We start from the raw sequence: 25,819 nt of genomic DNA, 5'->3' as shown, positions 1-25,819 counted from the left end.
GTGTTATCTATATAGTGCATAAGAATGTCCACCAGAGTGACCTCTCGACTCCATTTGAAATCTCTCAGCCACTGAATCTATTTCGTCTCATTTTGCATCCCCCTTTTGTTCAAGAAGATACTCTCAGTCCCACGATGCTGGGTCCACATTCATCCCCGGGAGTCATATTCCGCATTGCCAGGGAGATTTACAACCCTGGGAGTCGGGTCCCACGTAGGGGGGAGGGCAGCGAGTTCACCTGTCGAGATGGCTCAGTTAGAGAGAGAGAGGGCCACATCTGAACAACAAAGAGGTACTCAGGGGGAGACTCTTAGGCACAATTATATGCAAGTTTAGCCTCTCCTTTGCAGTAATGAGCTTCATAAGGGCAAGTCCCATGATCGAGGGCTCGGCACATCATACCGCCAGTCCCAATGTTTGTGACAACATCAACACCAGTCCAGGTGAGGATGTCCAACACATCCGCACCTTCCCTCAGATCCTCGGGGCTGGGGAGGGGGAGGCTGTAAATATATTTTTTATTATCTGCCCAAATTACTCTGGGATGTGTCACTATTTCACTCCAGCCTTTACTAACCTACCATATCTCACTTCGTATTCAAAGTTCCATGCAATTGCGGTGTTTGAACAAATCGACTGTAGAGTCGTACCGTTTAGAAAATTTAGATCCTGTACCAAATAGATATCTCTTCCCTTGGTCTCATATGGAAGTTGAAGTTTTAAAACACAGTCAGTTTCAACCTTTACCCTTTGGCCTGGCTTGCCCTGGTCTTAACCAGACCTGCTTCATTCATATCACTAATTGAAGTCTGGGCTCTTTTTCAGCTTTTTTTTTTTTTTTTTTTTTAACAGTGGCTGTATGCCACTTTTACAAAAGTCATAGCTTAATTAGTAGAAATATTTTCAGTAAAGTTTTGCAAACATTCAAGGTTACGTCTGAATCTCTGATAATGCTGTGAATACCTTCCTTTGATCTTGATTCACTCATGGTTCACCATGCATAATTCACCACCTGTAGCTCACCACCCATAATTCAAACAAAAATAAAGCATGACTAAAAAATAAATAAAGCGTGACTTAATTGTATGTACCCTAAATCAAAGGCTCTATAAATACTCTGTAATTTAGACTTGGGGGCCTTCTGATTTCATATCCAACTACATCTGGAAGGGACAGAAGTTCCCAGGCTTGGTAATCAATTTATATTTACATTGTAAACTTGTTCATTTTACCTTAAGAGCTCCTTTAGTAAACATGTGTTGAATTTGAACTCTTGTCTTGAGTGCTCTTTACTTTTAAACTATTGTCTGTACCTTTACTCTTGTTTGAGTGGGAAGTTACTTGATGAAGCTACTGAATCACCACCTGATAAGGCTCAGGCCTTTTCTAACGGATAACACAGGTTTGAGGTGTAAAGACACTGAGGATCCTTGTTTCTGAACCTTGGACTCTGAGGTCCCATAAAAAGTGAACATATGTCATAAAAGGGATGACTCAGAAGGGATTGCTGAGGTATTCAGATCAGAGCCGTGATAAAACATTCTCAGTCCTCAATTTCAAATGAGAGATTAAATTAAACCAGATGAAACCAGAGCCCTAAAGGGGCTCATTGAGGCCTACTTCCTTTGTTTCTAGAACACACCTTTCCTGTCCCATGAGGTTCTTACCAAGTCGACGGGTTTCTGTGAAGGCCTGCTGCAGCTGCCTTTTGGATTGGCCAGGCACGGTGTGTCCACTCTGACCTCGCTGGGGCTGGGGCAGCCTCTGTGGCTTGTCCCAGTGATCTCTGCCTTCGCCTCCCTGCGGCTGGACACGATGTAACTCACTTCTTTGCTCAGAAAACCCTCAATTACCTGAAACCAGATCACAGAGGTGGCTGAAAATCAAAAGGCAGATGCATATTTGTCAATATCAAGAGGGTGGGGAAGAAAGTCTTGGCTGCTGGGAGCCCCAGTATCAATGTCTTTAAATAACCCAAGTGCAGTTCTGTACCAAGCCCCCCAAAAGACATCATCCTGAAATATAATAGGGAAAATACAGGCTTTTATCTCCAGATCTGCTGCTGCTCCTGATCAAACAGCAGGAGGCCATAGGGTTAGAGCTGTCTGGCCAGTCTGAGTTTGCAGGGAGCAAGAGCACACTGAAGGGGCTGGACAGGACCAGGGCAGTCTGATTAAGCCATGATTTTTGTGTCAGATCCAATGGGCCATTTGGATACTATAAAAAGGAACTAAAAAAAAATGAAACAGAAGCGAATTTTGGCTACCACAGCACTCAGCTGTGTAGGTATCTGTTTACCCTACCAGACTGTAAGTCCCTCAACGGCACTGAGAAGTTCTTGCTCATCTTTGTCTCAAGAATACCCAGCACAGTGCCTGAAACATACTGACACAAGTCATGTTTGTAGAATGAAGAAAATATGGAAATAAGCAGTGATGAGGTGGCAAATCCTTAATGACCTATTCTCTACAAAAAAATACCTGTTCTGTAGCACTTGCCAATTTCTGAGGGACAAATACTCCCTGTATAGCTTGATTTCAAGCTACCAACATGATGTTACTGAATGGGGAGTTGAGAAGAGGTGCTAACAATCAGCCCCCACGAGCCAGTACCAGCCAGCTCCAGCACAACAGTGGAAATACAAAGGGACGATGTCTTAGAAGTGTGACCAGATGAGAAACCTGGCACTTAGGTTAGAAAAAATCTTTAAAGTTATGGCTTCAAGGAATATATCCATTTTCTTTAATATGGCAAAAACAAATGCTAAAAGGGCAATTATTATCCCATATAAATGTGGTAGATCATTTAATGGTCACAAACTCTTCCCATTTCTGTACATGCACTCCTTAGCCATATGACTTTGCTGCTCCTCCCATCAAGAATTAAAGCCTATTTTTCCATTCCTTTGAATCTGATTCATTTTGATCAAGAGAGCATGGTAAAACTAATATGTGTGACTTCAGGAGACTAGGCTGCAAGGGGTCTTGCAGCAACCCCTTCACCTTCTAGGAAAGCTGTCCTGAGACTGCTGCAGTAGTCAGCCAGCTTAGCTTACCGCAGGATGAGAGGCCACACAACAGGAAACTGAGGTAGCCCAGCTGACACCCCCCCAACCAGTCAAATGCAACTGCACGAGTGAACCCTGATGAAATCAGCAGAGATACTGCCTGAGCAACTCATAGGATACTAGGGAGCAATAAATTGTGGTAAGTCTAACTTCTGGGGTGGCTTTTTATACAGCAAAGACTAAAAGTTCAAAATGTAATTATGGGCTATTTTGGGTATATAATCCTCATCCTCTCCATCCCTCCCTCTGAGTTTCTGCCTCCCTGAGTTTCTGTTAGATTAACAGCATACTAAGCCTATTCATGAAAAGTTTCCTCAGATACCAGTCTCTTTGGGGCCAAGCACTATTATCCCAATATTATAAACACCAGAGATACCCATGTTGACCCCTTACCAAAAGTACCATTTGGTATATGCTTTAAAAATAGTTTCATGGATTGAAATACAGCAAATGTTTTTTACCCAAAGTGTTCATCACAATGTTATTTATAAAAGCAAAAATCTACAAATAGTCTACATATCCACAGGGTAACAATTAAGTAAATTAATAACCCACTCAAAAAAATATTATGTTCTCATTACATGAGGGGCAATTATAACTGGAAAGTGTTAACACTTTAAGGTTATGTGCAAAAAGAAGGCAATCAAAAGTACACTCTTTACCCTAGCTACATAGAGAATATGCATAAAAAAATACAGGGGGCTTAGGTGGGACAAAAGGCCAGGGCCGCCCTTCCCTGGCTCCTTCATCTCCCACCCCGGGTTGCTGGTAGTGGCAGGAGCTCTGTACCCCAGGAGAGAGCAGAGAGTGGGTGGGTGCAGGGAGTGAGGAAGGGAACAGTGGGAAAGGGGATCATGCCGCCATGGACAATAAGGCATTCACCAAGGAGTGTGTCAAGCAGTTGAAGGAATGTAAACAGTTTAATGAGACCCAAGAGCAGACTCTGTGCAAAAAAGTCTAAGGAAAAAAAAAGGCTAAGGAAGAGGTTCATTGTCCTGTTATTGTCTGGAGCTATTCCATGACCTTATGGAACTCTTTAGAATTGGTGGAAAATCATCAGATACCAACTATCTATTCATGGGTGGCCATGTTGACAGAGGTTCTTATTCAGTGGAGACTGTGACTCTTCTTGTGGCATTAGAGGTGAGACATCTAGAACGCATTACAATATTGAGAGGAAACCATGAAAGCCAACAAATTACCCAAGTATATGGCTTTTATGATGAATGTCAACAAAAGTATAGAAATGCAAAGTATGGAAATATTTTACACATCTATTTGATTATCTTCTACCTACAGCTTTAGTAGATGGACAGGTATTCTGCCTCCATGGTGACCTCCCTCCATCCACAGATACACTGGATCACATAGGAGACCTGGATCATTTACAAGAAGTTCCACATAGGGCCCAATGTGTGATCTGTTATGGTCAGATCCAGATGATTGTGGTGGGTGAGGCATTTCTCCACATGGTGCTGGCTACACATTTGGACAAGATCTTTCCGAAACATTTAACCATGCCAATGGCCTCACACTGGTTTCATGTGCTGACCAACTTGTAATGGAGGGATACAATCAGCGTCATGATCGGAACATGGTTACCATCCTCAGTGCACACAATTATTGCTACCATTGAGGGAACCAGGCTGCTAACATGGAATTAGAGAACACTTCAAAACAAAGCAACAGTGATCTATGTGTTTCTGTAACAAATCAGGCTCTAACTTGGCATTAAATCACATCATGGATCAAAATGTGTCATATTAATGATGCGCATTTAGCACAATTTCAGAGTGAAATTCAGTCCTACACTATACTCTAGATCAATCAGTCTAACAGTTTGCCTGCTATATTTGTAGTAACTATTTTTCTCTTGACTGTTCAAACAGAAAAGGTAACTAATGCCTTTCTCTCCCTCAGCAAATATTTGAAAATTATAGTTACAGTGTTTAATTGGCATGGATTAATAGATTCAAAGTTTTATTTTTAGGGAAAATCCACACAAGCTAACTTCTACTTTATCCATTACCACCCTTTATTTTATTGAAATGTATAATTAACTTAAGAAAAGATTCTTCTTGGGAGTACATTGTGATAACATTGAAAGAGATTTCCCTTCATTTAAACTAAATTACTGTTTTATGTTGATCTGCATATTCCTGTAAATTTGTCATGACAGTGTTTGCATCCTATTTGGTGTACTGGGCAAATAACTTTCCATTTTAAACAGCAACAAAAATATAGGATAGAGACAAAAAGTGCATTAGTGGTCACTCAGGGTTGGGGTGGAATTGAGGCAAACAGGGAGTAACTACTAATGGGTATGGAGTTTCTTTTTAGGGTAATGAAAATATTCTAAATTTGTGGTGATGGTTGCACAACTCTATGGACATGCTAACAACCACTGAACTGTAAACTGTAAATGGGTGATTTGTAAAATATGTGAATTACATCTCAATAAAGCTATTTACAGAAAAAAATAACTTTAAAATATGGTTTATACTTCAAATTTACATTTTAAAAATGTAGATATCATTGAAAATACCTGGAAATCACAGACATAATCCCTCTCCAACTCTTGTCCTGCATCCCAAGCAGGCACATGATATCAATGGAGAAGCAGGTTACATACCCCACCCAGTTGCTGGATGGCCCCTGTCAACAACTGGAGATTCTTGCCAGCAGGGAGATCCAAGTAAAAGGACTTTCCAGAAAAGGGCTGCCTCCCAGAGCCTGACAAGCTCTTCCGGCATTTTCTCAGCCAACTGGAAACTCTTAGCTGAGCCCCTAGAAAACAACAACAATGAGGAGCAAAGTCAGAAGCCTGAGGTAGAAAAGAACCCTGGAAGTCACTGACAGCCTCAGTGACAGCCTGTGTGCTAGGCCCCATGCTAGGCCATGGGCACGCAAAGACGACTGTCAGATGATGTCCCTATCCTCACGGAGCTCAGATGTGGAGAAACAGGAACCCTCATACATTGCTGGTGGGAATGTAAAATAGTGCAGCCACTTTGGAAAACAGTTTGGCAGTTCCTCAAAATGCTAAACATAGAGTTAACTTATGACCCAGCAATTCCACTCCTAGGTTATATACCCAAGAGATATGAAAACATATGTCCAGACAAAAGTTTGTATATGAATGTTCATAGTAAACTTATTCATAGTAGCCCCAAAGTGGAAACATCCTAAATGTAAATGAAAAAACCTAAATGTATTCCACCATATGGCATACTACTTGGCTATAAAAAGGAATCAAGTACCGATACATGCTACAACATGGATGAACCTCAAAAACATGCTGAGTGAAAGAAGCCTGACATAAAAGACCACATATTATATGATTCCGTTTACATGAGAGGTTCAGAAAAGGCAAATATATAGAGAGAGACAGAAATTTGATTAGTGGTTGCCAGGGATGGTGGGTAAGAATGAGGAATGATTAGAAATGGGTATGAGGATTTTTTGGGGAGTGATGAAAATGGTCTAAAATTATAGTAGTTGTAGTGATAGTTGCACAACTCGGTAAATTAACTAAAAATCACTGAAGTGTACACTTTAAAACAAGTACATTTTAGGTATATAAATTATGCTTCAATAAAGCTGAAAAAATCCTTGTTGAATCCTTTTGTGATTATGTACAAATTTACAACAAAAGGAAAAAACTGTAAACAAATACGGAATTCTAGTCAATGATATGCATTCTGAACTATTTAGAGCAAAGTGTACTAGGGTCTACAAATCAATTAAAATGCATCAAAAAGTAAGATAGCTGGATGAGACGGAAGAAGATGGTCGCATAGAGAGGAGTGGAAGCTAGTTTATCCCCCTGGAACAACTAATAAACAACCAGGAACAACTAGTAAATAATCTGGAATAGCTCCGCGCTGGGAAGGGGGGGGGGGCAAACATGACTGTCCACTTATCATACACCAACCTGAATTGGGAGGAATGCCTGAGATCGCAGCATAAAATCTGTAAGGAAAAACCGTGGATCCAAGCTGGGAGCCCCCTACCCCCACAGCCCAAACTGCAAAGCCTTGTGGTGCTAGAGAGCAGCACTCTCCGAGCAAGTGAATATAGCTCAGCTGAGCTCCAGATGGGGTTTTCATTAACAAACATGGACTGCTCGATAAAAGATACGAATCCCCAACGAGCAGACAGAGGCTTTCGGTGATGACTAACTTTGGAGAGCTGGAGGGTGGCCATGGACTTTGGCTCAGTGGAGAAAGCCTCAGCCATTTTCATTTCCCAGCGCTCTGACCAGACAAGGGTGGAGACAGCACAGGCAGAGAGTCTATTCAAATGTAAATAACCTCACCCTAGGGGGTGTATTTTCCCTAAGAGGAAGAAGGTGGTGCCAAGCTCTACTACCCGCCTTCCATTCAGAACCAGACCACAGAGCCTGGGGGAAAACAGCCACGGGCCACACCTCCTTACACCAGTCTGGAGCTACAGGCTGACAGGCACTACCTGCTGGGCAGAAAAGCATAGTGACTTGAGGCCTCACAGGGTGTACCAATCTTCTAAGACAAACCCTCAGAGAGACATGATACTATTGCCTCCTGCTGACACCTGAGCCCGGTCTGGTCTTGGAAAATCTGATTGGGGAAACCGAGGAAATCAGATGCCCAGACAACAGAAAACTACAACCTACACTAAGAAAAACGAAGTTATGGCCCAGTCAAAGGAACAAACTTACACTTCAACTGAGATACAGGAATTTAAACAACTAATACTAAATCAAGTTTAGGGAACATACGGCAAGAGATGAAATGTATAATGAAAACACTGGGCATACATAAGGAAGAAATCGAAAGTTTGAAAAAACAACTGGAGAATCTATGGAAATGAAAGGCACAACACAAGAGATGAAAGACACAATGGAAACATACAACAGCAGATCTCAAGAGGCAGAAGAAAACACTCAGGAACTGGAGAACAACGCACCTGAAAGCCTACACACAGAAGAGCAGATAGAGAAAATAATGGAAAAATATGAGCAACGTCTCCGGGAACTTAAGGACAAAACAAAATGCAGGAATGTGCATGTCACTGGTGTCCCAGAAGAAGAGAAAGGAAAAGGGGCACAAGCAATAATAGAGGAAATAATCAACAAAAACTTCCCATCTCTTATGAAAGACATAAAATTACAGATCCAAGAAGCGCAGCATACCCCAAACAGAATAGATCTGAATAGGCCTACTCCAAGACACTTAATAATCAGATTATCAAACGTCAAAGATAAAGAGAGAATCCTGAAAGCAGCAAGAGAAAAGCAATCCATCACATACAAAGCTTGGTAAGACTATGTGCGGATTTCTCAGTAGAAACGATGGAGGCAAGAAGGAAGTGGGGTGATATATTTAAGATACTGAAAGAGAAAAACCACCAACCAAGAATCCAATATCCGGCAAAACTGTCCTTCAAATATTAGGGAGAGCTTAAAATATTCTCTGACAAACAGACAATGACAGAGTTTGTGAACAAGATACCTGCTCTACAGGAAACTAATACTAAAGGAAGCACTGCAGACAGAAAGGAAAAGACAGGAGTGAGAGGTTTGGAGAACAATTTTGGGAGATAGTAGCACAGCAATGTAAGTTCACAAAACAAAGATGACTGGGAGTATAGTTGAAAGAGGAAAGTTAGGAGCATGTGAGACACAAGAACAAAAGATGAAAGATAAAGACTGGGACTGTATAACTCAGTGAAACCTAGGGTGCTCAATGATTGAAATAAAAGGTACAAATATGTTTTTATATGAGGTAGAACAAATGAATGTCAACATTGCAAGGTGTTAAAAATAGGGCAGTATTGGGGGCAAAATACAGTCAATGCAAACTAGAGACTATAATTAACAGAAACACTGTATTAGGCTTCCTTTAATATAACAAAGGCAATATACCAAAGCTAAATGCATCTGGTGAGGGGGGACGTAAGGGAAGGGTATGGGACTCCTGACATTGGTAGTGTTGTCTTACTCTTTGTTCTACTTTAGTTTAATGCTATCTTTCCTTTTGTTGCTTTCTAGCTGTCATGTTTTTTTTTCTCTTTTTTTTTTCTTTTTCTTTTGTCTCTCTACCTTCTTTGACTCTTCCTTCTTCTTTGTGGAAGAAATGGACATGTCCTTATATAGATAGTGGCGATGGTGCTGAATACATAAATACGTGACTATACAGGGAAACAACGATTGTTTACTTAGGACGGAATGTATGGTGTGTGAACAAAACTGTCTTTAAAAAAAATGGGTTGATGAAGAAATCTTGAGGGCACTATATTGAGTGAAATAAGTCAGACACATAAGGACAAATATTGCAGGGTGTCACTGATATGAACTAATTATAATATGTAAACGCATAGACATGAAATATAAGTTACCAGGATATAGAATGAGGCTAAAGAATGGGGAGCGGTTGCTTATTATGAGCAGAATATTCAACTAGGGTGAACTTAAACATTTGGAAATGGACAGAGGTGATGGTAGCATGTTGTGAGAATAACTAACAGTGCTGAGTGGTATGTGAAGGTGGTAGAAAGGGTAAGCTCAGAGTCACGTATGTCACCAGAAGGAAAGTTGGAAGTTAAAAGATGGGAATGTATAAAACAGTGAATCTTGTGGTGGACAATGTCTGTGATTAACTGTACAAATATTAGAAATTCCTCTCATGAATTAGAACAAATGTATGACACTATAACTAGAAGTTAATAATAGAGGGGCATATAGGAAAAAATATATACCTATTGCACACTATATACTACAGTTAGTAGTATTTTAACATTCTTTCATCAACAGTAACAAATGTACTATACAAAAACTATGAATCAATAATGGAGGGGTGGTGGTTAGCAGTATGGGAGGATTGGAGTTTCCTTTTTTTGTCTTTATTTCTTTTCTGGAGTAATGTAAATGTTCTAAAAATTTAAAAAAAATTAATTGTGGTGATGGATGCACAGCTGTATGATGGTACCATGGGCAACTGATTGTACACTTTGGATCTCTGGATAGTTGTATGGTATATGAACAATCTCAATAAAAACTGAAAAAATTTTTTTAAAAAGTAAGATGGCTATAGGTTAAAAAGATGGATTGATCAGTGATAAACAAATATGTGAAAATGTCAATGGTAAAATCTAGGTGGTATGAATATGAGTATTCACCTAAAATCCTTTTGACTTTGTTGCAGTTTTGAACTCTGCCTTGTACTCTCTGTGTAGCCCTGGGCAAGACACAATCTCATTCCATGTCTCTGAATCTAACTCTTCACTTATGAAATAGTAATAATTCCCACCCCATGGGCTAGTTCATGAGGAGTAAATAAGATATTGTCAACTGTGAGGTGATAGTACTGGGCAGATTTATTCAAAATAAGAACTGACGCATCACAGGCACCAACCACTCACAACAGAGACTTGCCGTATAAGAACATTCCTGCTGAATGTCAGCCCTGGGCAGCATTATAACTATAGTCCTTTTGGATCTCTCCCCAAAGTCAATCTCTCCAGAAGTCTTTCTCAGGATTAGCCCTTTTGATTTTCAGTCCAACCAAAATATAAACATGCATGGTGAGGAGGAGCTAAGATGGTGGCATAGAGAGGAGTGGAAGACTGTTAGTCTCCCCCTGGAACAATTCATAAATGATCAAAAAACTAGTAAATAACCTGGAATAACTGCGGGGAGACAAATGTGACCATCCACTCATCATCCACCAACCTGAATTGGGAGGAATGCCTGGGATTGCAGCATGAAATCTGTAAGTAAAACTGCAGACCCGCACTAAGAGCCGAAAGCCCCTCCCTCACGGAAGCCTCGCGGTGCTAGAGAGCAGCACTCTCTCAGCCCAGCTCCAACTGGGGTTTTAATGTTAACTGCTCAATACAGACAGCGAATCCTCAACAAGCAGACAGAGGCTTTTAGTGAAAACTGACCTTGGGAGAGTCGGGGGACATATCTGTCTCAGGATGGAGTGCCCAGAGGATCGGGTGCTATCTCTGGCTGACGGGTGAACCTGGGAGCTTTTCTGTCCCTTTATCTCTCTGTGGAGAAAACCTCAGCCGTTTTCAGCCTGCAGAGCTTTGCAGTAAAGAAAGCCTCAGCCATTTTAAAATCAAAACACTTTGATTAGCAGAGTCAGAGAAACAAAGAACTTATTGATATGCAGATGACCTCTCTGGAGGGGGCATAGCTTCCCAAGAGGAAAGGAAGGGGCCCAGCTCTACTGCCTGCCTTTCTGAAACTAGACCCCAAAGCCTGGGGGAGGAGAGCCACGGGCCACACCCTCTTACACCAGCAGGTGACAGGCTGACAGGTGCACCTGCTGGGCAGAAAACCATCAGGGAAACCAGATACTGAATATTTTCTCCTTCTGTGACCTGAGCCTTTTCTCATCTGGGAAAACCTGATTGGGGTGGCCTAGGAGGTCAGATGCCTAGACAACAGAAAATTACAGCCTACACTAAGAAAAACGAAGTTATGGCCCAGTCAAAGGAACAAACGTACAGTTCAACTGAGATACAGGAATTTAAACAACTAATGCTAAATCAATTCAAAAAGTTTGGAGAATATTTCGCAAAAGAGATAGAGGCTGTAAAGAAAATACTGGGCATGCATAAGGCAGAAATTGAAAGTTCAAAAAAACAACTAGTAGAATCTATGGAAATGAAAAGCACAACACAAGAGATGAAAGACACAATGGAAACATACAACAGCAGATCTCAAGAGACAGAAGAAAACACTCAAGAACTGGAGAACAAAACACCTGAAAGCCTACATGCAAAGGAGCAGACGGAGAAAAGAATGAAAAAATATGAGCAACGTATCCAGGAACTTAAGGATGAAACAAAGTACAAGAATGTATGTATCACTGGTGTCCCAGAAGGAGAAGAGAAGGGAAAAGGGGAAGAGGCAATAATAGAGGAAATAATCAATGAAAATTTCCCATCTCTTATGAAAGACATAAAATTACAGATCCAAGAAGCACAGCATACTCCAAATAGAATAGATCTGAATAGGCCTACGCCAAGACACTTAATAATCAGATTATCAAATGTCAAAGCAAAGAGAGAATCCTGAAAGCAGCAAGAGAAAAGCAATCCATCACATACAAAGGAAGCTTAATAAGACTATGTGCAGATCTCTCAGTAGAAACCATGGAGGCAAGAAGGAAGTGGAGTGATATAGTTAAGATACTGAAAGAGAAAAACTGCCAACCAAGAATCCTGTATCCAGCAAAGCTGTCCTTCAAATATGAGGGAGAGCTCAAAATATTTTCCGACAAACAGACAATGAGAGACTTTGTGAACAAGACACCCGCCCTACAGGAAATACTAAAGGGAGCACTACAGAGTGACAGGAGAAGACAGGAGTGTGTGGTTTGGAACACAATTTTGGGTGATGGTAGCACAGCAATGGTAGTACACTGAACAAAGATAACTATGAATATGGTTGAGAGAGGAAGGTTGGGAGCATGTGAGACACCAGAAGAAAGGAGGAAAGATAAAGAATGAGACTGTGTAACTTGGTGAAATCTAGAGTGTTCAACAATTCTGATAAAATGTACAAACATGTTCTTTTACGAGGGAGAACAAGCAAATGTCAACCTTGCAAGGTGTTAAAAATGGGGAGGCACTGGGGGAGGGATGCAATCAACATAAACTAGAGACTGTAACTAACAGAATCATTGTATTATGCTTCCTTTAATGTAACAAAGGCGATATACCAAGATAAATGCAGATAAGAGTGGAGGACAGGGGAGGCATTTTAGACACTTGACATTGGTGGTGTTGTCTGACTCTTTACTTTGATTTAAGGTTACTTTTCCTTTTGCTACTTCCTAGCTGTCATTTTTTTTCCTCTTTCTTTTGCCTCTCTACCTTCTTTGACTCTCCCTCCTGCCTTGTAGAAGAAATGTAGATGCCCTTATATAGATAGTGGTGAGGGTGGTGAACACATAAATATGTGACCATACAGAGAACCATCAACTGTTTACTTAGGATAGAATGTATGGTGTGTACCCAGGGGAGTGAATCTCCCTGGCAACGTGGAATATGACTCCCGGGGAGGAATGTAGACCCGGCATCGTGGGACGGAGAACATCTTCTTGACCAAAAAGGGGATGTGAAAGGAAATGAAATAAGCTTCAGTGGCAGAGAAATTCCTAAACGAGCCGAGAGATCACTCTGGTGGGCACTCTTACGCACACTTTAGACAACCCTTTTTAGGTTCTAAAGAATTGGGGTAGCTAGTGGTGGATACCTGAAACTATCAAACTACAACCCAGAACCCATGAATCTCGAAGACAGTTGTATAAAAATGTAGCTTATGAGGGGTGACAATGGGATTGGGAAAGCCATAAGGACCAAACTCCACTTTGTCTAGTTTATGGATGGATGTGTAGAAAAGTAGGGGAAGGAAACAAACAGACAAAGGTACCCAGTGTTCTTTTTCACTTCAATTGCTCTTTTTCACTCTAATTATTATTTTTGTTATTTTTGTGTGTGTGCTAATGAAGGTGTCAGGGATTGATTTAGGTGATGAATGTACAACTATGTAATGGTACTGTAAACAATCGAAAGTACGATTTGTTTTGTATGACTGCGTGGTATGTGAATATATCTCAATAAAATGATGATTAAAAAAAAAAAAAAAAAAGAATGTATGGTGTGTGAACAAAACCACCTAAAAAAAAAAAATGGGTTGATGACAAAACCTCAAGGGCAATATACTGAGTGAAATAAGCCAGACACATAAGGACAAATATTGCAGGGTACTGATAAGAACTAAATATAATATGTAAACTCATAGACATGAAATATAAGGTACCAAAATATAGGACGAGGCTTAAGAATGGGGAGCGGTTGCTTAGTATGAGCAGAATGTTCAACTAGGATGAACTTAAATGTTTGGAAATGAACAGAGGTGTCGGCAGCAAGATGTGAGAATAACAAACAGTGCTGAATGGTGCATGAATGAGGTGGTAAGGGGAAGCTCAGAGTCATATATGTCACCAGAAGGAAAGTTGGAGGTCAAAAGATGGTTATGTATAAAACTGAATCCTATGGTGGGCAATGTCCATGATTAACTGCACAAATATTAGAAAACTCTTTCATGAACCAGAACAAATGTATGACAATACAACTAGAAGCTAATAATAGAGGGGCATATAGGGAAGAAATATATACCTATTGCAAACTATATACTACAGTTAGTAGTATTTCAACATTCTTTCATAAATAGTAACAAACGTACTATACCAACACTACGAATCAACAACTGAGGGAGGTTGGTTAGGGATATGGGAGGATTCGAGTTTCCTTTTCTTTCTTTTTTTTTTCTTTTTTCATCTTTCACCTTATTTCTTGTCCGGAGTAATGAAAAGGTTCTAAAAATTGAACAAAAATTAAGTGCGGTGATGGATGCACAGCTGTATGAGGGTACCAGGGACAACTGATTGTACACTTTGGATCTTTGGATAATTGTATGGTATCTGAACAATCCCAATAAAAATTAAAAAGAAAAAAGGAAAAAGAAATCATGCATGGCCTGCTGGCTTCCTCTCTGGATCCTAAACTTAGGGAAGTCACTGAAGTAAGAAGGAATTAGATGGATCCCAGAACCAAAGACATTGGGGGATGGAAGTGAACACCAAGCCAAGAGTGAAGAGGTCCAGGACTCAGGTGGGAGACAAGCTGCGAGAATACTTGAAACAAGAATACTTTCTAGTTGTGCTGAGTGGGTCACCACCTGCTCTGCTGCCATGCCAGGTAAGCAGGCCAGCATTAAACGGAGGCAGCAGGGTAACATCAGGGCAGTGCTGGAGCCTAGTTTGGGGGTGAGTACTTGTATGTGTGAAACATATAAGAGGTCAAGGGGAGAGTGTGAGCTGGCTGGCACCTGAGTGTGCTTCCCTCCTTATTCCCTCCCCACTTGGTGGTTAGGTAATTACAACTCAAGGGAGACAGCTCTTGAAAAAGACCAGTACCAAACAGTGTGTGTATATTGAAGGGGCACAGAATGTTGCTGCCATGGTGAGGGGATAAGTGCACATTGGAACCAGGGGCTCTCCACCTTGGGGTGCTTTTTATCTTCTATACAACCCCCAATCCCTAAACTCAACGATGGTATGCAAGATAGGGCCTAAGATTTTGCATCTTCCTTCCAGGTGCACATTACCAAGCAAGGTGGATAACAGTCCCAAGGAATATTAGTTTATAAGAAAACGAGACGATTGAAGAAAGCAAATACCATAAAAGGAAGGTGCTTTTCTGTGGTATAGGTTGACTATCTAACATAAGCAGTGGACCAGACAAAAAAAAAATTTTATCCTTAAAAAGGGAGAAGCAAGAGTTGTGTCAGGAAATAACTTCATTTGACAAGATTATGTACAGAAAATTCAAGTTTTGTTTGAGACTTTATAATCTTGCTGTATTTTTAAGATGTTTTAGCTGTATGAATGTTTACTCTTTTAACAGTGACACAAAGATGTAATTCTCTATTGTTTTAAATTGATCATATGAGGCATGTTATAATACCAAGAATTTATTACTTAACAATGTTCCCTTACACAAAATTGAATTTGCTTTGAATTTTTAGTCTCACATAGACTGATAATAAACCTCTAACTCCTGCCCAGCTGAAGTGTGATGTTTTAATAATATGAAAACAAAACAGGCAAAAATTAATATCTTTAGTTCTGTCCATAGCTGGGGTATAGTATGCAATTGTTGAATAAAAGCTGTTATGAACACAAGCCAGTTAAGTGAAAAATAAAAGCTGCACCATTAAATTAGATCAGGGGTTTTAAAAAATCCAACTAGTCTTCACACTGGGCAGAGTTGCCCCATTGGTGTAGAATCTGATGTTTCAAGAAAGTTAAACTTTGCTTTAGGTCTTAAATTCCTTATGAGACTGTTGTACATGGATATATAGCTGTTTAATAACATCCTTTATTTGGAAATTTGAGACTATTTAAGATACCTCTGTCCTGCCTGTTTAAGGGTACACTGTGGAGTTGAACTTTGAGATACTGTGCATGATTTTTTTCATGCTGTCATGTGTAATATATTTTGTGAGAATCCTTGGGATTAAAGTTTTGGTTACAAATTGTTGTTTTAAAAAAAGGGAGGAGCAAGAACAAAAGCTGAAGAAAAGAAGTAACTAGAAATACTGGACATGAAAATATAATAAATAAAATATAAAAATTTTTTTTTTTAAACTCAAGTAATAGAAAGACAAATGGGCAATGGGATCTGCATAGACATTTCTCCAAAGAAGTACAAATGACTAACAATAAGCATATTTAAAAATGTTCAATATCATTAGTCATCAGGAAAATGTAAATCAAACCCACAATGAAATACCATTTCACACCTATTAGTATGGCTGTAATAAAAAAGATAATAACAAAGGTTGGTGAGATGTAGAGAAACTGGAACTCTCAAACATTGCTGGTGGAAACGTAAAATGGTACAGTCACTGTGAGAACAGTCTGGTAATTCCTCAAGAGGTTACACATGGAGTCACCATATGACTTAATAATTCCACTCCTAAGAATATACCCATGAGAAATGAAAACATGTTCACATGAAAAGTTATACACGAATGTTCACAGAAGCATTATTCATAATAGTTAAAAATTTGAAATAATTCAAATGTCCACCAACAGATGAATAGATAAATGAAATATGGTGTTGGGAACTGAATCATGTTCCCCTCAAAAGGCATGTTCAGATCCCAAGCTCTGGTCCTGTGGATGTGAACCCATTTGGAAATAGGACCTTTGAAGGTGTGTCCAAACTGAATGGGGGTGGGCCTTAATCCAAAAACGCTGAAGTCCTTATAAGTAAAAGAAACTGGACACAGAGAGAGAAGCCACAGGGAGCAGCCAGAATCCTGAAGTCAATAGAACCTGGAAGAGAAAGGAGAAGATACTGCCATGTACATTGCACATGACAGAAAAGCCAAGAATTCCAAAGATTGCCAGCCAGCCAGAAGATACCAACTCCAGGAGGAAGCAAGCTTTCTAGCCTCTGAAATCAAGAGCTGATAAATTCCTGTTGTTAAGACAATCAACCCTACTGTATGGAAATAGTTTTAGCAGTGGCGAAACTAAAGCATAGGGGTAATAAAAAGAAATAAAGTACTGATACTATGCTGCAATGTGGACGAACCACAAGAACAATATGCTAAATGAAAGAAACCATTTACAAAAGATGAAATATTGTATGATTTCATTTATATAAAATGTCCAGAACAGACAAATCCACAGAGACAGAAAGCAAATTAGTGGTTGCCAGGTGCTAGGGGGCAGGGAGAAGAGAATGGGTATGGAGATCTTTTACAGGGTAAGGACAGTGTTCTAAAATTGATTGCTGCACGAGTGCTTTTTTGGAGGTGACAGACCTTGGTCTCTTAAAATATGTAAACATAAAACTAATAAATATGGAAATAAAAGCCTTTGAAAATCCACAGTCATGAATAGGGAATTTTAAGAACAAACATAAAGAGAATAATCTTCTCTAAAGAAAAAAAAGGGTCACTTAAAAAGGAAAAAGAATCAGGTTAGGATAAATTCTCAACAGCATCTACTTTATGCAAGAAGAAAATAATGTAATTTTTCAGTATATTGAAGGAAAAAAACATTCATTCAATAATTTTAATGCAAGGATGATAAAAAGATATTCCAGGCATAAAAGCCTCAGAGAATTTATCACACATGGCCCCCTTTTGAAAATACTCTTGGAGAAAGTTCTTCAGCAAAAAGATAAATGGATCCAGGAGAAAGCAACTAGTCAAGGGAAGGATGAGTAAATAACTTAGGAAGTGCATTACTGTCTAAAAGCCAGCAACAACAAAATGGCCTATCTGTAACATCTAGAACCAAAACTAGATGATAGTAAAAGAAACCGGGGGGGGGGGGACACAGAAGAAAGTGACTAAGTACTGTAATACGGGTGTTTACATTTATTAATAAACTTAAATTTACAGTGAAAATAACCATGAGCATATGTTTTAATGTTACTCTACCCTGACTCCTCATCTGCTAATCTTGAACATAGTTTCAGGCTGAAATCTCTTGTGTGACCTCACCATGAATTCCTAAATGATCCACGACAATACCCTCCCCAAACCATCAAGTAATTACAAACGCCAGTCAGACTAAAATTCTTCCCAAACGACCCTAGGGCCGGAGTAGCAACTTTGACCTCGCGTCCCCTAGTTTTGACCTGCTACCTACCTAGGTCCGAAGCCCGGAGCCTAGTCTCAGCCATGAAACTCTCCAGCTCGACGTAAATGTCGCCTGAGAAAGGAAGACAAGCAGCAGCTCAACCACCTTCACTAGTCTTTGGCCTTTCACCCCCTTCACCTCCGCCTCCCAAACCCTGCACAGTGCCCGCGATCCCCAACTCTGCTCCCGGGAACAGCAAGACAACTCCATTCTGACCCACACTTCTATCTCAACTCATGCTCATCTTTCCAGGCTCTTGTTCCTCAGTCCCGCTGCCCCCTTTCAGGCTCTGTTCTCTGAAATCCTGCTACTCCATAGGCCGTCCCTGGGACATCTCAATTCTCGTGCCTCCGTACAGGATCTTGTCGCCTCTGTTCCTGCGTCCCCTTTAGACCTGTCCCCTCAACTCCCATGACCCGCTGAATTACTTCAACCCTTCTAACCCATTCCTGGGCCCTAGATTCTTAGCTTATGCACTTTTGCGTTCCTCAAATACCATGCCCACTCTCCGACCCCGCACCCTCTCTTCAACTCTTATAACCCTTTCCGTCTTCCTTCTTACCCTATCTCCCCTTCCCGGCATCCGTACCCTTTTCCCGGCTCTCTCCTCAAATTCTAGGCTCCTTTTCGGCCTCCGTACTCCTCCCTCAAGGCCGTGGTGTTACAATCGCTGGCTTCATGAGCTCTTTCAGACTCCAGAGCCCCAGCTGCTGTGGTGCAACTACAGCATCATTCTACAAGCGCCCCCACCGCGGCTTCAGTTTAAATTTCCTGCCGGCTCCGCCCCTAAAACAATGTAACATCCGCGAGATCCGTCCCTACGGTGGCTCGGAGTGGACAATATTAATTCACAACCCCTGGCTTCTCCACCCCCTCCCAGACCTCAATCACCTTCGCTTTCTCTAGCTGGTGGTTCGTGGCTCGGCCTTTCATTGGCTGGAGATACTTTGCGCTTTAATGGTCAGCAAGTGTGGGGCGTGTTGAGGGGGACTGATGGTAATATCGTAGTGATTCTTTACTCTGAGCTGGTTTGAAATTCCTAGGATTTTGAATAATAGCAAATTAAGCCTGACACTTAAAGAGCAATTACAGTTTACATAAAGATTTCATGTACACATTATTTCATCATCACATCTTTGCCCCCTCCCTTTTCTTCACTCACCTACCCAACAAAAAATTTATTAAAAGAGTGACTTCATTCTTCACCTTCCATCATCTCTTCACCCCTTCACCAAAAACCTGTTCTCGTCCAGGTCAACGGTGATTTCCGCGTTGTCAGATTCTATGGTCACTGCTATCTCTACCGCATTCGACCTCTAGACATATATGTCTGAACTTCAGGCATATATTCACGTACCTAATGGACATTTCCATTTGATTGTCTAATAGGCATCTCAGGTTCCAAGCTGAACATTTGTTCTCCCCCCAAACCCAGGGGGAAAAAATAAACCATCTTTTCTTCCCCCATTCTTCCCCATCACTCAGTTGTTCAAACCAAAACCCTAGAAGTTACCTTTGAGTACTTTCCTTTACCCACTCCCCCACTCCAAGAAAAAGTCCTACCAACTCTGCCTCCAAAGTACATCTTGAATTGGACAACTGCTACCACCCTAGTTCGAGCCACTATCATTTCTTGCGTGGAGTACTGCATTCAATTCCTAACTCTCCTACTCTTGACTACCTTCCTACCTCTCTAATATAATCCAGTCTTCATGAAGCAACCAGAGTGATATTTTTCATATATTACTATTCCCATACATTTGATGTCCGTTCCAGCAGGGCCCTTTCCTGCAGGAAGATCATATAGCCCAGCTCTGACGAACTCAGGCCTAGCCATGTGACTTGTTTTAGCTGATAAAAAAAGAAATGACAATCATTTTGGAGCAGAAACTTTAAGAGCCAGGGTGGGTCACCATGTTTTGTTTCCCTCCTGTCACAGTGACCAGCAATGCCCCATCTAGAAGCCACATCATCAACCTGAGTTCCATAGTGAAGATGCCATGGAACAGAACCATAGGCAACCCGTAATTTTTAGCATAAGCAAGAAATAAACCTTTGTTGTTGAAAGCCACTGAGATTTGGGCATCATTTGCTACCATATTATAATCTAGCTCAAGGTTCTCAAAGTTTGGTCCGAGGACCTCTGGAGTTCCCTGAAACCCTTTCAGAAAGTTCCACAAAGTCAAAACTATTTTTATAATAATATTATGACATTATTTGCCTTTTCTCATTCTCCTTCTCTTATGAGTGTACAGCAGAGCATGCAGAAACAGAAATGAGACTCCAACTGCCTTCTATTAAGCCAGATATTAAAGAGATTTGCAAAAATGTATAACAATGCCATTCTCACTAATTATTTTTGCTTGGAAGATATATTTTCATTAAAAAACACATCATTTATATTAACACATAGGGTACTTATTTTTTAAGGAATAAATTAATAAAAATTTTCTGTTTTAATTTCTAATACAGAAAATATCAGTTAATGAAACCCACATTGATGGCCCCCAATGATCCTCACTTTCTGGTATTCATACCTTGTGGAGTTCCCTCCCACTGTAAATAGGGCTATATCACCAATAGACTATGGAGGAAATGACAATGTGTGACTTGTACAGCTAGGTCATAAAAGACATTGCGACTTCTGTATTGCTGTTTCTTAGACTGCCTGCCCTGGGGGAAGCCAGCAGTCATGACATAAGGACACCCAAGTATGGCCGTGTAAAGAGGCACATACGGAGAGGAACCAAGGCTCCAGCCAACAGCCAACGGAGTCAAGAAACTGCTTGGAACATAGGAAGTGCTTAATGAATACCTGTTGAATGAAGCAATCTCTCATATCTTCAGTTTTTTTCATTTGTAAGATGAAGCTAATATTATTTACCATGCAGTGAAGTTGTAAGGACTAAAGATGTGTTTTGCACAGTCAGTGATCACAAAAAGGTAGCTCTTACCACTGTAGCAGAAAATATTTTCAGATAAAAAGGGTATTTTTCTTTCTCACCATTTTTTCTTGGTTCTTGAGGGAGATGGACTTAGAATAAAGAAATCAATACATTTCAACTCATAAGACAGAACAATGGCTGATTTCCCAATATACAAAAAAAAAACGTATACAAACAGATACAAAAAAGACTAACAACCCAATTGAAAATGGGCAAAGGAACATTCACAGAAAAAAAAATACAAAGAGCTTTTGAACATATTAAAATATATTCAACATCACATGAATAAGAAAAATGCAAAATAATCTACACTGAAATGACAGTTTTCATGTAGCATATTGGCAAAGATCAGTTTTGCTAGATAGGGCCAACTTGCCTTACATAGAGTTTGTGGTATGCCCTTTAATCCAGCAATTCTGTTTCTAGGTATATCCTGGACCAGTGCGGTCTCCAAAAAGAGACGCACACACCTCAAGGACAAGATGATCACAGAGGTGCTGAAAGACAGCATTAAAATTTATTATATTTTTAATCTAAAAGAAGAAGAAAAAAACAAATAAGCTTTACTAATACTTAATAAGCAGGTTGACACTTGTACTGTCCCTGGGCCTCTCTGTCAGGTACCCTGCGTTATGTAAGGCAGGTGAGATGTCTGGGTAAGGAGTAAGGGGGGAGCTCTGTATTTGGAAGGGTTCACAGGGACGTCCTTGGTGCTGTTTTCTTCAGTGTCCTGTGATGTGTTTGATTTTCAGTATTTTGTGCAGTTTACATTTGCTCAGATAAGTGGCTTTATAGCTTATGCCACCTGAATTTGATTGGGTCTAAAGTGGACAAAGGGCTTAACAAGATTCCTGCAAAGAACCAAGATTACAAATAATTCCAATGATTCACACACAAGTGAACTCTAGGTTCGATGAAAATTTAGTCAGCGTTGAGAGGGAGACTGCTGGCCAATGAGTGAGAAAATCACTGCTTTTCAAAACCAAGTCTTGCCATGGAGAACACATTTTGAAGACTAATGCTCAGAAATGACTTGATCTTTAAGTGACTTTGTTTCTAAAATGGTGTATGTGCCATCTTAAAAAATAAAAGCAAAAAAGCAACAAAAGACCCTGTCCTGGTTTGAATGTATCATGTTCCCCAGAAAAAGCCATATTCTTTGATGCAATCTTGTGGGGCAGATGCATCAGTGGGGATTAAGTTGGAACGTTTGGATTAGGTTGTTTGCATGGAAATGTGCCCCACCCAACTGTAGGTGATAACTATGATGAGATAATTTCCATGGAGGCGTGGCCCCACCCATTCAGGGTGGGCCTTGATCAGTGGAGCCATATAAATGAGCTGACAAATGGAAGGAACTCAATGCAGCTGAGAGTGACATTTTGAAGAGGAGCTATGGCCAAGAGGGACACTTTGAAGAAAGCACAGGAACTGCAGATGAAAGACAGTTGGAAGACGGCTGTTGAAAGCAGACTCTTGCTCCGGAGAGGCTAAGAGAGGACAAACAGCCCAAGAGCAACTAAGAGTGACATTTTTGAGGAACTGCAGCCTAGAAAGGAATGTCCTAGGAGAAAGCCATTTTGAAACCAGAATTTTGGAGCAGATGCCAGCCACATGCCTTCCCAGCTAACAGAGGTTTTCCAGACACCACTGGCCATCCTCCAGTGAAGGTACCTGATTGCTGATGCATTACCTTGGATACTTTATGGCCTTAAGACTTTTATAAAAGCCAATCCATTTCTGGTGCTTTGCATTCTGGCAGCATTGGCAAACTAGAACAGACCCCTTGTCTGCATATTTAAAAATCTAGGAAACAGAATTTTTATAAACCATTAAAAAAAAACACTCCTAAACAAAAGCTTTTCAAATGAGTTTTGAACCCATTTGTTGAAAATATAAAAACACAATACTTTTCTGTTAGTTTGCAAAAACACCTGATAAACATCAAGGAAGACGGAAATTTATTAGCCCAATTTCAATAAAAGCCTTGGTGGATGGGATTGAAAAGTGAGTATTAAGTTTTATTAAATGCAATGATGCAGTTTTTTTAAAATGGAGAATATCAAATTTGTAAAAGTAGAGAGTATTATAATGAATATCCCTGTGTGTCTATCATCTAGCCCCATTCACAGTTTCATCCACTGAAGCTTTGTTCTCAGTCATGAGTATAAAAAGCAAGGACTGAAATAACAGGTTCTTAAAACCAGACCTTTTTTTTTAACTTTTTATTTTGAAATATTTTCAAACTTACAAGACAGTTACAAAAATAATACAAACCCCATAAAAACCAGACCTTTGGATGACAAAGTGTTAAATGAAAAATTTTTAAAAATGAAGCATATTCATTCACAATATTTTCACTAATGATTTTTCTATTTGGGTTGATCATAAAGTTTTGATAATGGATGGTGGTGGTGGCAGCACAACATTGTGAACGTATTTAACAGCACTGAATTATATATGTGAATGTAGTTAAATGGGGAAATTTTAGGCAGTATATATGTTACTAGAATAAAAATTTTAAAAACATAAGACATAGGCCTGTACAACACAGTGAGCCCAATTGTAAACAATGGACCATGGTTAATAGTATAATTATTATTATTATACTATTAATAGTATAATAATTATACATGGTTAACAGTATAATTATTATTGAAAAGAATTGCAACAAATCTACCACTCTAATGCAAAGTATTAATAATAGGGTGGTAGATGGGAACTCGGTATTTTATGCATGATTTTTCTGTAAACCTACATCTTCTCTAATAAAAAAATTATAAAGCACATTGTAGAAAGAAAAATACAATATATTGTTTATGGATACATACATATGTTATAATATGTTACATATGTAGTGATATGTACTACATTTTTTTAAAAATTCAAAAGAAAGATGAACACTAAATTCAACAACAGTGGTTACCTCTGGGAAGGGAGGGAAGAAAATGAGATTGGAGGAAAGTCTTCCAATGTGCTTTATTTCTTTTTTCTTTTTTAAAGATGCAGGTAAAAAGTTCCTAATTTTAAATAAGATGTTTTAAAACTAGTATCTTTCTTACCTCAGAGACAAATTCCTTGAGTCTTCCTCTTCAAGGGCAACCATCCACAAATCCCTCGTGTATCTTTCCTGAGATGTTCTATGTATATGTGAGAACACATATGTGTATATATTCCCCTATCTTCCCCTTCTTTTCAAACACAGAGGGTAGCAAATATTACAGATTGTTCTGAGCCTCACTTTTTTTCTTTTAACAATATATCTTGGATTTTGTTACGTATGTACTTAAAGAGCTTTCTCATTCACATTTATGGCTGCCCATTTTATGTGGCTACAGCATGCTTTTCTGAGCCAGTCTCCTCTGAAAGGAAGGTAAACTATTTCTGTCCTTTTACAATAAGCATCAGTGCAATGAATAATTTTATGAATAAGTAATTCTGTACACTAGAACAAATTCCAAGAAGTAGAACTGCTGGGTCTTTTCAAATTGTTTTCCAGCAAGTTTGTACTAACTTACTTCTTGCTCCAACATTTTCCAGGGCCTGTTAAAATTCACTGTTCAGTATAGTGTATTATCACACTTTTCCATGTGACAAGCAGACAGTGATATGATATATCCTTATGATTTTTAATTTGCATATTTTTAAAATTATAAATGAAATTGAACATTTTCATAGTTTAAAAATCCATTTTGGGCCTTCAGCTGATGCACCTTTCTTCAGTCATTGTGAATCCACGTTCATCTGACACCAGCCTTCTTGGCCATGATACCCAAGTTTGACACTGACTTTTCATGTACCTGAGATGCCCAGTGGGGAAGTTGATGCCATGTCTGCCCAGGTACCCAAGATTGGCCCCCTGAGTCTGTTTCCAAGAAAGGCTGGTGATAACATCACCAAGGCAACTGGTGACTGGAGGGGTCTAAGGATTATGGTGGAACTGACCATTCAGAACAGACAGACCCAGGTTGGGGGATGGGAGCTGCTAACTGCAGTGCAGAGAGAGCAATTTACTTATCTTGACCATAATTAACCAGCCTCTTCCTCCTGCTCTTCCCTGGATGCCTGTTCTACTGGCCTCCAAAGTTTCAAAATAATGGTTTCAGACAGTTCCTGCCTGTTGTTCTGGTGGAAGGACTGAGCCTGAGCTCCCTACTCTGCCATCTTCCCACAGTCCTCTCTCTGTGTACTATTTTTGCAACCTCCTGTGAGTCTGTGATTATTTCAAAATAAAAAGTTAAAAAAAAAAAACTGTGCTTCTTTTCTGGCTGTGGGGGCTCTTCATTGACCTCAAGCTATGATCCTTGAGCCATGATGGCTCCTAGGTGTCTGTGAAGTAGTCCCACCTGCAAGATGGCCAGTGAGTTAGGAGGGACATGAGTTTGAAGGGACATCTAAGGACCTGAAAAAGAGAGGGAAGTCTTTGGGGGCTGCCTCGAGTCCATTAGTGCCACATTTAAACTCAATGAGAACATCAAGGCCATGGGACTAATAGTCACACTACCCTGCAATTCTACTGAGTTTTCCTTGTCCATTCATTTACATTATCCCAATAATTATAAGGTTAGAAAATGCTCTCAACA

At 39.9% G+C, this 25,819-nt stretch overlaps 1 protein-coding gene and 1 pseudogene across 5 annotated transcripts in view; one reads left to right on the top strand and one right to left on the bottom strand.

The window, feature by feature from the left end:
• The window catches only part of DBF4B (DBF4 zinc finger B), a 33,667-nt gene extending 14,633 nt beyond the window's left edge, over positions 1 to 19,034 (bottom strand). The window contains exons 1-4 of one of the 5 annotated variants that reach the window (XM_037809991.1): positions 18,854 to 19,034; positions 18,301 to 18,363; positions 5,700 to 5,854; positions 1,668 to 1,853 (exon numbers count right to left, since the gene is read on the bottom strand). In XM_037809991.1, the coding sequence (XP_037665919.1) occupies positions 1,668 to 1,853; positions 5,700 to 5,854; positions 18,301 to 18,334 (375 nt within the window). In that variant the 5' untranslated portion in view covers positions 18,335 to 18,363; positions 18,854 to 19,034. Of the gene's footprint in view, positions 1 to 1,667; positions 1,854 to 5,699; positions 5,855 to 18,300; positions 18,364 to 18,507; positions 18,754 to 18,853 lie in introns of those variants that run through there. The other 4 variants (XM_037809990.1, XM_037809992.1, XM_037809993.1 and 1 more) reach the window with 4 other exon arrangements.
• On the top strand, positions 3,930 to 4,802 carry LOC119513779 (annotated as a pseudogene).
• Positions 19,035 to 25,819: the final 6,785 nt, after the last annotated feature.

Source organism: Choloepus didactylus, chromosome 18 (genome assembly GCF_015220235.1).
Source record: "Choloepus didactylus isolate mChoDid1 chromosome 18, mChoDid1.pri, whole genome shotgun sequence".
In the NCBI taxonomy this organism is placed as follows: Eukaryota; Metazoa; Chordata; class Mammalia; order Pilosa; family Megalonychidae; genus Choloepus; species Choloepus didactylus.
Note: the sequence above shows the minus strand (reverse complement) of the source record. Positions and strands in the feature narration are given on the sequence as shown.